Source organism: Parus major, chromosome 1, assembly GCF_001522545.3.
Source record: "Parus major isolate Abel chromosome 1, Parus_major1.1, whole genome shotgun sequence".
Classification (NCBI taxonomy): Eukaryota; Metazoa; Chordata; class Aves; order Passeriformes; family Paridae; genus Parus; species Parus major.
The window spans coordinates 38,889,062-38,903,046 of NC_031768.1; the positions used below are offsets into that span (position 1 = coordinate 38,889,062).

The following is a 13,985-nucleotide window of genomic DNA, read 5'->3' on the forward strand; positions in this document are numbered from 1 at the left end:
CCTTAAAATTAAACTCTGCGGAATGTGACCACCCTTGATGGTAGCATTCCTCCACCTGCTGGAGCCCTGGACTCAAAGGACCAACCTACTGCACCCAACCCTTTCACTACATATGAGCAGGACACCCCATTGCCTGAGGTCTCTCAACAGCAGCAAAAGCATTAGGCTTTGTTACCCAATACTCACTAGCTGATGCCAATACTTCACAGGAAAGCAGTAAGAATGCAGGGAAAAATTAAAAATATGCATCTGAAGCTGAAAAGAAAAGTTCCTCCTGTAGTTGGATATCTGCACAGAATCCCTGCAACTTGGATTTCATTAAAATTTGAGACCAAACATTTAAGAAACAATTTACAATAGCCTCGTGAAGGCAGAAATCACTGTCCTAAAGTAAGCTTTAGTTTTTAGTGTTAAGACTATCCAGCAATATATTTTGTAACCTGCTGGGTTCCATGTTACTCGCCTTGCCTGCCAAAAGCAAAGCAGTAAGTGTCTGCACATATATGGTAAACACAACACCTTCTGATACGCAACAATTTTGTAATTTACATGTTCAAATCTTGGAACAGTCAAACAGATATTGGACCAACAGCAGCTGCATCAGAACAGAAAACAACTAGAAGGATAAACAGTCAGTGAAAGAATGCAACCTATACTTTTTAGCTCAAGCAATTAGCATCATGCCATGCTAGGCTGGATTGGTAGCTAATACGCCAGTGTGACTCAAAGGGTACAATCCAGTACTGTATCTTAATCAAGGGAAGGCAATATTTTATCAGATCAAAGCAGGGAACACATATTGGCTTTGTTTTATAATGGTAACACAATTCTGAAACAAGCATTCCCTTTAATAAGAAGCTGGGGTACTAATGTCAGCCCTTGAGCAAAGACATGTCTGCATATCTCAAAATTTCCCATTTCTACAGGTGCTGGACAGGGAACCACACTGTGGTATTACTTTGTGTACATATGAAGCAAGTTCCCTATGCAATTTCCCTTTAAAAAGTCCTGAATTCTCATTACTTCATATAAAGCAATTTTACTCTCTGATGAAGCTGAATAATTAAAAAATTATTCAAAAACAAGTAAGGAAAAAATCCAGAATAAGACTGGTAAATTCTCCTAAACACTTTCTGAATGTGATACTAGAAGATGAGTGCTCCATTAAGACTGATGAGCTAAAAGCCCTTGATAGAACCCTTCAGCTCTTAGGCACCTAAGGGGAATCAAGCCATGTGTGTACATTGGGAGTTCAACACCAGAAAAATCAGTGTACAGTGTCAACCAAGTGCTCCAAGTAGGTATAAAAGTAGCTCATAAAGCTGTCTGTTCTGCTATAGAAAAAACATTTTCTATAATACAAAGTAACTTTGCCATTAGATCTGTATTTACTTCAGGCCTTCTGATGAGACAGATGTGCAAGAGATCCTATCTCGACACACCTTCACCAGTACAATGTCAGCCAACTCCTGTGCTGTGAACACAGCCCTAATATAAGAGGCATCCTCCACTCTGCATGGGTTGGATCTGCCAAAAATAGCCTTATTGTGCTTTGTTGGTTGTTTAAAATCAGGCCACTAAATGAGGTCATGAAATAGTCCTTCACAGTCATGAATGATCAGTATCAGTTTTTGGGGAAAATCCCAGGTAACTCTCAACCACAGCCTCTAGCAAACAAAAGGATTTTCCATCTATCTCTGATCTCCAAAGCCCTCTTAACAAACATACAATTTAACTCTTATATTAAAAGTTCTTCACCCAGAAACAAGGTTATTTCAGGTACAAATGAGTTAACTCACAATTTGATATCCCATTCCTTTCCTACTCCTTAGCCACTCATTCTTGTCAATATTATTTTAGGGGAATCAGATTTGTGTTTTAGAAGCTTTTTTTCTTACATAAGATACATTTACATTTTTTCATTATTTTTCATAATAGTTATTATTATTTTTATTAGTATCACTAATAATTATTATTGTTGTTGTTATTATCACTGTTTAAAATGTAATAAAAAGCTTACAAAGGCCAGGTATGCTTACTAATCTCTCAAAGCCCCAGAGTTCTTTAACTCCCTCATATATTTTTGAAAGGCATTTCTGTAAATCCCCATCATTACAATACTAAAACCGTGCTGGGAATGTCCACAGGCGTTTGAGTTGTCTGCTTTAACACCACATCTGGGTATATCTCAGTTTTGAGGTTTCCTCCTTCATCAGGAAGAAGTTTTAAAGCATGTACTAATCACATGGCTTTTTGCTGTAAATTAGGGTATTTTTGAATGCAGATGGCATATAAACAAAGTTTTTCACATATGAGAGGGATTTTAGTTGGTCAACAATTAGTCAAGTAAACCTCAGGGTAAAAGTCCCTCCTGCAAAAGTCAGTAATGCGTAACTTCAGGGGGGAGGTGGAAGCGTTGTTTCTAATTACTTTCTTTGAGCAGACTAATTGTAAAAGGATCAAAAATAGATGCTTTCACATCCCATAAAACAGTAGGCAGCAAATCAAGACCGGCACACAAACAGGGTTGGTTTTTTTTAAGCGCTTGAAAAAACCCTACCCCTCCCACAAAAGACTCACGTAATCACTCTTGAGAACAATGTGCAAGAGTAAACCTTTGCACTTAAGCCATTCTGGTAATGCCCTGAACTGCTCAGAGGATCCAAGAAGCTACAGAGATGTAAGTACAGAAAAGAACTAACTTTTTACTTTTTTCCTTTGCCACTCAGCAACAGCAAACAATTCCAGAAATATTTCCTTTTTTGCATTATACTGGATATTTTCATGTGGTAGTAAGGATAAATGATCTTTGTATGGGAAAAGCTCATGGAAGAAATTCTCTGATATTTTATAATCCCGTATTAATTGCTGCTAGTTAGTTTCCACTTAAAGGATCTGTTTATCTACAGCATCAACAAGTTATTCCAACCCCTTTCTTATAATACAGCCTTCTGACAATCACAGGGAAACATTTCATACTGCCTTAACTTAGACAATTTTTTAGCAACACTAATTTAAATTATACTAATGCAGAAAAAACTACTGTAGAAGGAAGCACTGAAGCTCTAAAGTCACTGAACCTCACAGAATAATAGTAAGAGAGAGCCTTAAAACAAATCCATGCTGCAGTTGTGAATGCATAGCTTGTTCTTATCTCCTTGTCTATTAAAACTGCCTTTACTATCAGCTTAAAAACTGCTCGCTCTTCTCATGTCTAAACATTGCAACAGAGCATCTTAAGAATTCAAAGCTTTATGACCTAATTCCTCTTTTAACTTCTAGTGCACATTTCTTTCATGGTTTTTAGAAGGCATTCTTCTTCTGAATAGCAATGACCAAACATCTTTCTCTTTATTACTGAACTTTGTGTCACAAAGCTGAAGAAATATTACCAGTGGTATGATTTTTATACACCCTCCCAATTTAAAAGAATACATTTTTCCTATTATACTGGCAAAACGAGACAGACTGTTTAACAACTATCATTTATATTAGAAAAATAAGAGTACATGCCTTTGAGCACAGAATACAAGAGATGTGTCTAACATTTTCATGGCTGCTCTTGAAGAGATAAGGGGATTGAAAATTTACTTGAAAATTACTCTTTAATAGCTCAAATCTCATTCCTTTCTGGTCAAAAGATTCAGGAGCATGTATAGAGAATAAAAAACCTTAATATAGAAGCTGTAATCTGAAGCTGTAAACCCTAAAATTAAGTATTATACCTGCATAGGCTTCATGCAACTCAGAAAAAAACCCCAAACTCAAAGAGGTATGCATGTTTTCTAGTACTAAAGTAAAAATCCTCATATGACTACTATTTTCTTCTGCTAGAAAAAATGTAATTTTCAGTGGCTAACACTTATTTTGCTTATTTGCTCTAGGTTTAGGCTCTCTCTTTTTTACATTTAGTATACTTAAACAAGTATAAACTGAAGGGAAGTTAATCATCTTAACATCAGCACAGCTCTTCATGTTAGTATGTGTTTTTGGCCGAGATTATTTATCTTAGATAGTGCTCACACATTCTGTAGAACAGATCACCCTTGTAAAAGAGAGATCCAACAGATAAAAGCAGGATATACCATTCAAATTACTTCCACTTTTTCTTTAATTAGTTATGCAGCACTTCAACTCAACTGCTTTTATTTCCATCTCATTTACCGTATTTTCTATTATTTTTAGCATCAAATATAACTGTCATACAACAGTCATGTAAAATCTATAGTAATAGACAAAAGCAGGGCCATAAAGATCCCACTGTCTTGTGCACTTGCATATTCTGTTAAGCAGCTAAATAATATTATAATTCTTTATAGCCACTGTTAAAACAAGTTAATAATGAAATACATATTTGGGATTCTCTGAAAAATCTCAAAAATGCAAATTTGTGCGTTACAAATTTGGGTTTACTATACCAACAAATTTGGATCTACACCAAAGAGGGATAAATGCACTAGCCTGTAAATTCTCTCATCAAATTTAGCTGTGGGTTGTGACCTGAGGACTCAATCTTCAGGTCATTAGGCCGAATCACCAGCCTCTAGAACACAAAACTCAACAGCTTTTAAAAAAAAAATAAAAAAAATAACATAAAAAACTTGAAGCATATGAGTGTTAAAGTGTTAGAAAGAAAGAGGAAGCTTTAGGACATGCCTGTCTCTCGCCTCAGCTTTTACTAAACTATGTGCAATCCCCAGCTGCCAGTCCATGCAACTTATTATGTACCTTAGGTATATGTTCTTTCTATTTTAACAAAGCATTCTACTATGCAACTTAGCACACAAACTTTTAATATACAGAACTTAATTGAATCAAGCCTTTTTCTCAAACAGAGGAAACACTCTACAATAAAGATCACCTGTAAGATAAAATAGAAATACAAACAAAAAATACAAAAAATAATTTTGAGATTAAGGAAAAAATTAAACCTACAAAAATGCAGCACTGCATATTTCCCACCTTCTACTGTTTTGAAACAATGTAAGACCAACACAGATTATAACTATAGAGGACAGCAAGATCAGTGAATCTTGCAGGGAAGTCTCTTTCCTGACCATTCCTTTAAAATAATTTCTACTCTTTATGCATAAAAACCCCAATATTAACCCCCAACATGATTTGTTAAAGAAATATTGTCCATCTCACAGGGATTAAACCATACTATGCATAGAGAGCCAGGAGAGATCTTTCTAATGAACTGCTATGCTTTTCCAAGAATATAATTGGTATCCTTAAATTAGCAACTGGACCAGGGACAAATGGGCCAGGGATTAATCCTCAAAGAATGAAAATTATGAAGAGACACAGAGAAATCACACATTAGATTACAATACACAGTAACAGCCTTCTGCATGTCCCCTGTTATGCTGAAAAGGCAGATGGTGCTCCTAACAAAAGCAGGAGATGAGAACAAGAAGAAATTTCATTTAGCATACAGAGATAGCTTTGTACCAGTGCTTGCACACAATCCCAGCCCACGTAATCTAAAGTGAAACACTGCAATTGCTGGCTCACAGCTTAAGTGTATGCTTCTTAACAGTTAAATGTATGTAATATTATGATACTACATATAAAGGCCATGATACATTAACATGTCTATGAAGCAGAGCTTTGGATTACACAGTACTTCCAAACTGGAGTCACCATCCTGTTAATCAAACATCTTTTGCTTTGAGGATTAAACACAAAACAAATGTATAAACATAAAACAAATGACTAATGCCAGTCAAATGTTTTCACACAACATAAATCTCCTAGACAAGCTATTTTTTCCTTCTTTGATGAGATTACAATATTGGTTTAGAAAGGCACCTGCACAGATTTCAGACATGTAAGCAGCTTGCCATTGTGCTGCAAATTTTTTCCCCACATGGATGCTACTGCTGTGAAACATCAAGAAGCACAGAGAACAGACTAGCAGGTGCCTAGCTAACAAATCTTGTAGGGTAATTGACTAAAGAAATTTGCTGGTCAGAACATAAACATAGTGCTAAGTCTTGAAAACAGCAAGGGAAAAAACAATATAGAACAACCTGCACTGGTTGCAAGCCTGGGCATAGTATTTAACAGTAAAATTAAACTCTCTCAGGCATAAGGTCTTCCCAAGTCAAAGCAGAGAGCAGTGGCCATGCCCTTACAATGGAGATATTTTATGACAGAGTGAATCAGAGAAATACTCCTGGATCACAGTAAGTTAACTTCACAAACTCCCAGTGCAATGCTACACAACTCCATCCTGCATACATAATCCACTGAGCAGAAAAAGCAAGGATGTAGTGGTGAGTTTGCCTCCAGGCACACTAATAACATGAGGAATCTGGAACCCCAAGTCCTTTGTGGGACACAGCTGGGGTTAGAACAGACATCACAGGATCACTTCACCTTGTGATGAAATATTTGCGAAGCTTACCTTGAACTGCCCAAACCATGAGATTGTGTAAATGTAAAGAGACTCAATGAAAACAGCAACTGCAAATTAATTTTAGAGACATTTAAGTAAGAGACATACACATTTTTTAGCAGGGAGGTTGACTGACCAAAGACTAGAGTACAAATGGGTAATTTGCCTTCTCTTCAGTTTTCCAAGACAAACAGCATGTTGGAAAGTATGCTTTAAATGAAGTTACCAGAATCTATACACAATCACTAAAATAATATAATCTGAAAAGATTACTTTAAGTGACTAAGTGGTCTGTGTCACTGAGTGTTTATAGACTCAAAAAATGTGAAAATCTGAACAACCCTCTTTACAATTCAGATATACAGACAGGAATTTTCAATACTTTATACCATAACATTTTGGCATGCCAAAAACCTCTGGTGCTGTTTTCTAAATTTTTTCATTGATAAGGAAAATTATTATCTTTCTTCAAAGTACATATTTCAAAGTAGTATCAATAATAAACCTGTAACACCACTGGAAGGCTCTTTAATCCAACAATCTAGAAGACCAAAAGTTTTAGTAGTGGTTCTAGAGGGTAAATTCATTGATGCATCTGGATTTGGGACACTAAATGGCCATGGTCTCATGAGTTATTCAGGCACATAGCTCATAAAAACAGTCATATCCAGCTAGTCTGAGGTTGGCAGCAATAAGGATGTAACAGTCTCCATTTATTCTCCAATAATGTAAAACTCACAAAAATATTCTAAATGTTCTTCTTTTAGATACATTCTGTAGAGGATGTCATATGCTGTATGTATAATAAGTGGATCATTCCGGATTGCTGCCAAGAAATAAACAGCAACCTGACACAAGGAATAGGTTTTTTAAAAAAATATCTTATCTTACTTAATAATCCGGACACCTTTCAGGAAGAAAATATTATTTTTAATGAAGCCCTCTCCAAGATTGCCAAGGAAATGTGAAATAGCTGCTGAGGTGAATGGAGTTCATCCAACAACAATTAGAGTTCAGAAGTACAAAGAAGTTATCACGGTTTGGGAGATATACATTATTGTGGATGGTATCAACTTTATCCTCTGTTTGGGCCACAAACAAGCTAAAATATCTCTCTTTCTTTTGGGTTTTTTGTTGTTTGTTTTGGGGTTTTGTTTGTTAGTTTGTTTTTAATAAATATATTCAAGTACTGTAGCACCTAAACGCATTGGTGACTCTCAAAAATGCCCGTACATACCTACAGATAGAGAAAACACTAATACTCATCTACAGCATTGTAAAATGTGTTCCCTATATTAACCGTCAAAATATTTTGGGGATAACAGAGGATCAAAAAGAATACTTTTTGCCCCTAGGGCTGACTCCCACAGCATGCAGAAGAGCCTGCCAAGGAGCACAGCTTAGCTGACTGCACAGTGCCCTGGAAGATCCATGAGCTGTGCTTGTCCAGCTTTCTCCTCATCCCTTTGTGGCCAGTTTGTCCTGCCAAGGAACTGCTCCCCATATATATCCATGCTAGCACCATGGATAGACATAAACACTGTCTCAGCTAGCACTCCTTCTCAATATAACCAGTTATACGTGGGGATGAACATCCTATTTTGAACAGTAAGTTCTAGATTAATTTATTATATTAAATATCCAACTTCATAGCACAAAATTAGGTAACATGCAATTTATGAAATTCTACTCTTGATGTAAAAAACCAATGTATTTTACTGAATATATAGGTTTCTTTGTAAACTATAGTTCAATGTTTTTGTATAATAGTCTACATTTTACAAATGTTTATAGAAAGACATATGAATGAATGTGCATTGTTTTTTAACCAAAACTATTACAGCTTTAAAGCAAAAATAAAATTATGCACTTAATATGCTATAGCTAGTTACTGAAACTGAACTGTTTATCACAAATCTTAGATTATCCTTTCCTAAATATGTTGACAAAATTATTTTACCTAAATTTCAAGAAAGAGATTAATAGAAGATAGATGTGATGCTGGGAGTGTGAACAAGAATTAGAAGCATTTAAATATGAGAAACAAAACAATATACCTTACTGACTGATACACAGGTGCCTACACAAACCCACACCATTTTATGCAAGAAGCAGCCTGTTACACTTCAGTTAAACAAAAGCCATCCTAAACACTTCTGTAAGGGAAAAGATGTGAGGAAATCACACCATCACTATCCTCAGGGTAATAACTACTGCATTAATCAATCACCAAACACACTAACACCAAGACAGCGACAACAATGCAGAAGTAGCTAATATAAAATTGCTGGCATTCTTAAATCTGCACTGCAGCTGGAATTGTTATTTACCAGATTAGCTCCTTTATTCAAGGCACAGAACTCCCACTTCAGATTTGACATAGAGGCCTGAATGCAGTATTTCCACCTCTTGACAGACAGTACTTACTTCACAAATATCTGAGAATCAGAACATTGTACATCTATCAGTCAGAAATCACTCATCTGTCTTCCCTCCTGTCTACAGAATGCAGCAAACACAGACTTAATGTGCTACCTGGAAGTCAAATTTCTTCCTTGAACAGTAATGTAATGTAACTAATTTACATATTTTAATACACATCATCCACTATCTAAAGGTTTACCATTTACAGGGAACCATTAATTATGAACTCCCTGAAATAAGCAATCTTATTGCTTATCTCCTCAAATCATGAAAGAACATACTAACCTTTTAATGATTTCACAAGTTAATAAAAGGATAATGAATGCTTTCTAAAACGTGTGGTTTAAATCCCTTAAAACTGAGAGGTATTTCCCAGAAAGACTTTTTGGAAGCACAACAGGCAACAGTTGCTTGTAAATATTATGTGTTGAATAACAGATCCTCAGAAATAACATAGAGATGTTAATTAAAGTTTCAAGTCAGAATTCCAGTTGCAACAGCTTTTATCTTCAGGTAGTATTCTTTGTTAATCTTGTTTTACTTGCTGTTTAAATTCATAAAAGGTGCCTCTACTAAGAGGCACCCTTTTGAAGAACAGCTGCCCAAGGAGTAACAATGAGATGCCTTATCCTTTCTGAGTTTCATGCTTACACTATACAATTGTCAGGTGACAGCAAACCTAGGAAATGTTTGCACTGCAACCAGTATCAACAGGATGGGGTTCTTTCCATTTCTGAGATTCTGCTGGACCATTTTAAAATATTTTTAAGTCCCCCAAACCACTGCCACTTTGCAACTTTTCTATGCTACTTATGACTGTATAGATGAAACAATTTCAAAAGTCTACTAAATTGACAAAGTGTAAAATAGTTCACCTGCACTATCTCTCTAGAGCAGGGTCACTAAAGAGTGATTAAAGTAGTAGTCTTAAGAATTTATGTCTGTAACAACATTTGAATTAGATTCCAAAAGTCAGCTCTTAAAAATAGAATTAAACAAGTTATTATGGTTGGAATCTATGATCTTAAAGGTTTTCTCCAACCTAAATGAATCTATGATTCTCTTGCAATATCAATATAAAAATGCTGAGAAAAAGCAAGTTTCTCTAAACAAGTTAAAGAAACACAATGTGAATTGTTAAGAACAAAAATTCCCTTAAAATTAACTAAAACTCATTTAAAACATTTTGTCTGCTTGTCTGATCCTTAGGGACTTCATTTGATGCTCTATCATGTGGCTTCTTCAGACCCTTTTTTCCCCTCAGGTTTCTTTAAACAGGCTCCCACCTCCTGAGCATCTACAGACTTCACTTTCCAATTATATTACATCCCTGGCTTATTACAATGCCCCCTGTCTGATTTTTTTTTATTAGAGAAGAAATTGGGATCAACAAACAGAAAGGAGGCATTTGTTTGCAAATAGTCTTGAAAAGTATTTCACAGCAATGAAGTTTAATTTCATTTTTTTAGTCTTATGTTGCAACAGAGGCTATCCATGTGGATATGTTATGTAGAAGTAGTTTATCTACATTTCTTACAAAACATTCCCTTTTGTTGTTTTTTTTCCTCATGTTAGGTCTACTGAGCCTCCTGCAACAACAGTGGTTGCAGAAATGGACCCTTTCACAACCTTTGAGACCAACAGTTCCACCTGTGACTTATATGAGCACAAAGACACAGCACGGATATTACTATCTGTCTTCTATGGCTCCATCCTGATTCTTGGGGTGCTTGGAAACACCATTGCTCTCACTGTCATTTTTAAAAACAGAAAAAAGATCAACTCTACTACCCTCTATTCAACAAATCTCGTCTTCTCCGATCTGCTGTTCTGCATTGCCTTGCCAACCAGGATAGCCTACTACGCCCTGGGATTTCACTGGCCGTTTGGAGAAGCGCTGTGTCGAATCACCGCGCTCTTGTTCTACATCAACACCTACGCAGGCGTAAACTTCATGACGTGCCTGAGTATTGACAGGTTCTTCGCTGTCGTCCACCCCTTCCGATACAAGATCAGAAGGATTAAATATGCAAAGGGCATTTGTGTCTTTGTCTGGTTTCTTGTATTCAGTCAAACTTTCCCATTACTTATCCAATCCATGTCACAGGAAGAAAATGAAAGGACTACATGTATGGAATATCCAAACTTTGAGAAAATAGAACATCTACCATTTATACTTCTTGCTGCCTGTTTAATAGGGTACCTTATTCCCCTGGGGATTATTCTGTTTTGCTACTCTCAAATCAGCTGCAAACTTTTTCAAACAGCTAAGGAAAATCCACTGACTGAAAAATCAGGGATAAACAAAAAAGCCATCAATACAATCATATTTGTAATTATAGTGTTCGTCATCTGCTTTACACCTTATCATGTTGCAATCATACAACACATGATTAAGAAACTTCAGCAAGAACCCCTGTGCACTGAAAAGAAAATTTTCCAGAAGTCACTCCATTATACTGTATTTCTGATGAATTTTAACTGCTGCCTAGATCCTTTCATCTATTTCTTTGCATGCAAAGGATACAAGAGAACTGTACTGAAAATACTGAGACGACAAGTGAGTGTATCAATTTCAAGTGCTGCCAGATCACATCATGAAGAAAGCTCACGTGACGCAGGAGAAACGCAAATGACGGTACTTGCTAAGTCTTCCAACGGAAAGCTACCTGAAAAATAAAGCCTGTAGTACACCACAGTGGACCAAGACTAAAAATCCAGGGTCCATAGCAAAAACTCTTAGTGCTGCCTTACAGCAGCTCAAGTAAAATTCTGTTTCTCAGAATGTCAGGGAATCAAGGAGTGATGGACTGAAAATATTTGTCACAGGACAGCAGGAAAACTCAGCATTATAATCTTCTTGCTGTATCCTTTTGACGGATCTCTTATTTTTTCCAGGAAATATGCACCATTGTGAATGTTCAGATTCCATGCTGCACATACATATGCCTGGATGTTACTAACTCAAGCAAAGTCAAATTGCAGTTTGGATTGAGCAAATATATAGCTTACAATTCAAACCACCTACAACCAGAACATCTGAAAATGTCAAGACCTCTAGCTGAGCTCCAATTACAGCAGTGGTTTTGCTGGTCAGGTCACATAAACAGAGGAAATAAAATTTTGAGATAAAATGGACAACTTTTTTGCTCATTTGACTATGACAAATACTTAGTTTATAGCTCTTTGGAGGTGAAACTGCATTTTACAACATTTGGAGAACAAATACCTTATTGAACAATTCACACAGAAAACATTGTCAAATATAACACATGAACTGCTTGGTTCTCCCCAACACTGAACATCTCTTGCATGTTAGATCACTCATCTTCACAAGGTGTATTATTGCTTTACTCCTTTTCCTAAAGGAAAACTTTACTTTCTAGTGTGTATTATAAAAAGTCTCTCTCTACTCCTGTTGTATATAGATTATTTATAAACACAAATTGAATTGTAATATTAAAACTGCACCATTTCAGTTAAAAGAACAGTGATACAGTGTTCTTCAGAACTTCTGCTCAAGTCAGACATGGACACAAGACAAACGCTGTAGAAACCTGAATAAATGTTCATAGTTGAGACCACCAAAAAGTAAATTAATGGATTAATTCTGGTGGTATGAGATGGCTACCTCTCTCTAAGCACTGTTTACCTGAGCGATCAATAAATGCTAACAGAGAATTGGCTGGGAAAGAACAAGTTTTCTCATCATGCTTTCATACAGCGTATCTGGGATCCCTTCAGGCATGCTGAAATTGGCTCAGGAAATAGACCAAACGACTTAAACACATCCTGCTGGAATCAGCTCAATACCAGCTGAGAATCCAGGATGTAAGCACTGGGTTCCTGCTGATGTGCCCTTCCGTCACGTCTCAGTTTCCTTCCCTACTTTATTCCTGGCCCCTCTATCTTTCCTTTAGTGTTCTATCTTATATTAATATGCCTTTACTGGCCAACACAAATTGGTAACTCAACCAGGAGGTTGTGATGGAAAATTAAGGAGTGCCTGATAATCATCAGAAAAAGTTATGCCAGGTGTCAGAACAGATGTTATTTATTTCAGCTGTATCTCTGTGACACTGAGGTTGTACTGGAAGTCAAGCAAATATATTACATTCGTCATCTTTGCAATTTCTTCCTTCCTCACATGTTGACCTCTGCCTACCTGCAAACATAGAAGGGTCATATCGGAAGAGCAGTACAGAAACATTAAATTAACAATTACTTTTTTATGGCAAATAAACCTACAAACCCCCCTATATTTCATACTACTTAGACTCCCAAAATTGAGTTTCTAATTCTAAAATACTAATTCTCTCTTTTCTAATTCTAGAAGACACTATGCAGCTTTAGAAAAGCAGTGTAAGAATAACTTTTATCAGGAGAAGTGCTACTTAATTCTGTATGATCTACCGGTTCTGTTTTTGTCAGCTTTTTTAATAAACTACTTTAAAATATTATTTATGAATGTGTTCCTATTGAATTAAGCAAGTGGTAACCAGATAAAATCACAGACAGACCACTCATGAATAACTAGAAGTGGTAGAAATAAAATATATGTAATGTTAACATCTCACTAACCCAAGCTTATTTTATTCTACTAATGTCTAGGGGTTTTGAGTTTTTAGTATGCATTTCATCTAACTGTGATTATAAAATCTTAAATACAATAAGCCTTTTTTTATATTTGTCTGCAGAATATAACTTAAATGTATATTAAAACACCAGATAGTGCAGGTAACTACACTTTTCTAAGTGGATATGAAGATTTCTACTGAACATCTTTCTCTATCCCCATTTTCTCACATTAGCAATTCTGTTATTATCAGTATTGGATTTTGTCTCTAAATCACATCAGCATTCCCAAACAGCTAACTTTACATCAAAATGCTGCTCTAGCATGAGTCCAGTTAGATACAGGTTTGAGAAAAGCTGCTTTTTTCTCATTGTTTAAATGTTTCTCAAATGCTGAAAAAAACCAATAAAAGCCTTTAAAAGCTAGGATAAGCTCAGTTTCCTGACAAAGTCCTACAAGCACTGACATACAGATGGACAGTGACAATTTGTATCTGTGGCAGTAATGTCACTGCTTCTCATTCCTTGTCAGGATGCACTCACAGCTCAAGCACACTTCTGTCAACAAGGAGACTCTTTTCTG

General features: G+C 36.1%; 2 protein-coding genes across 3 annotated transcripts in view; one reads left to right on the top strand and one right to left on the bottom strand.

Moving 5' to 3' along the window:
* The window catches only part of UBAC2 (UBA domain containing 2), an 84,803-nt gene that overhangs the window by 33,227 nt on the left and 37,591 nt on the right, over positions 1-13,985 (bottom strand). The window lies entirely within an intron of this gene.
* Positions 2,640-13,287, top strand: LOC107205848 (G-protein coupled receptor 183-like). Its single transcript, XM_015630868.1, is given in 2 exon segments — positions 2,640-2,680; positions 10,403-13,287. Coding segments are annotated over 2 exon segments (1,146 nt in total). The 3' UTR covers positions 11,508-13,287.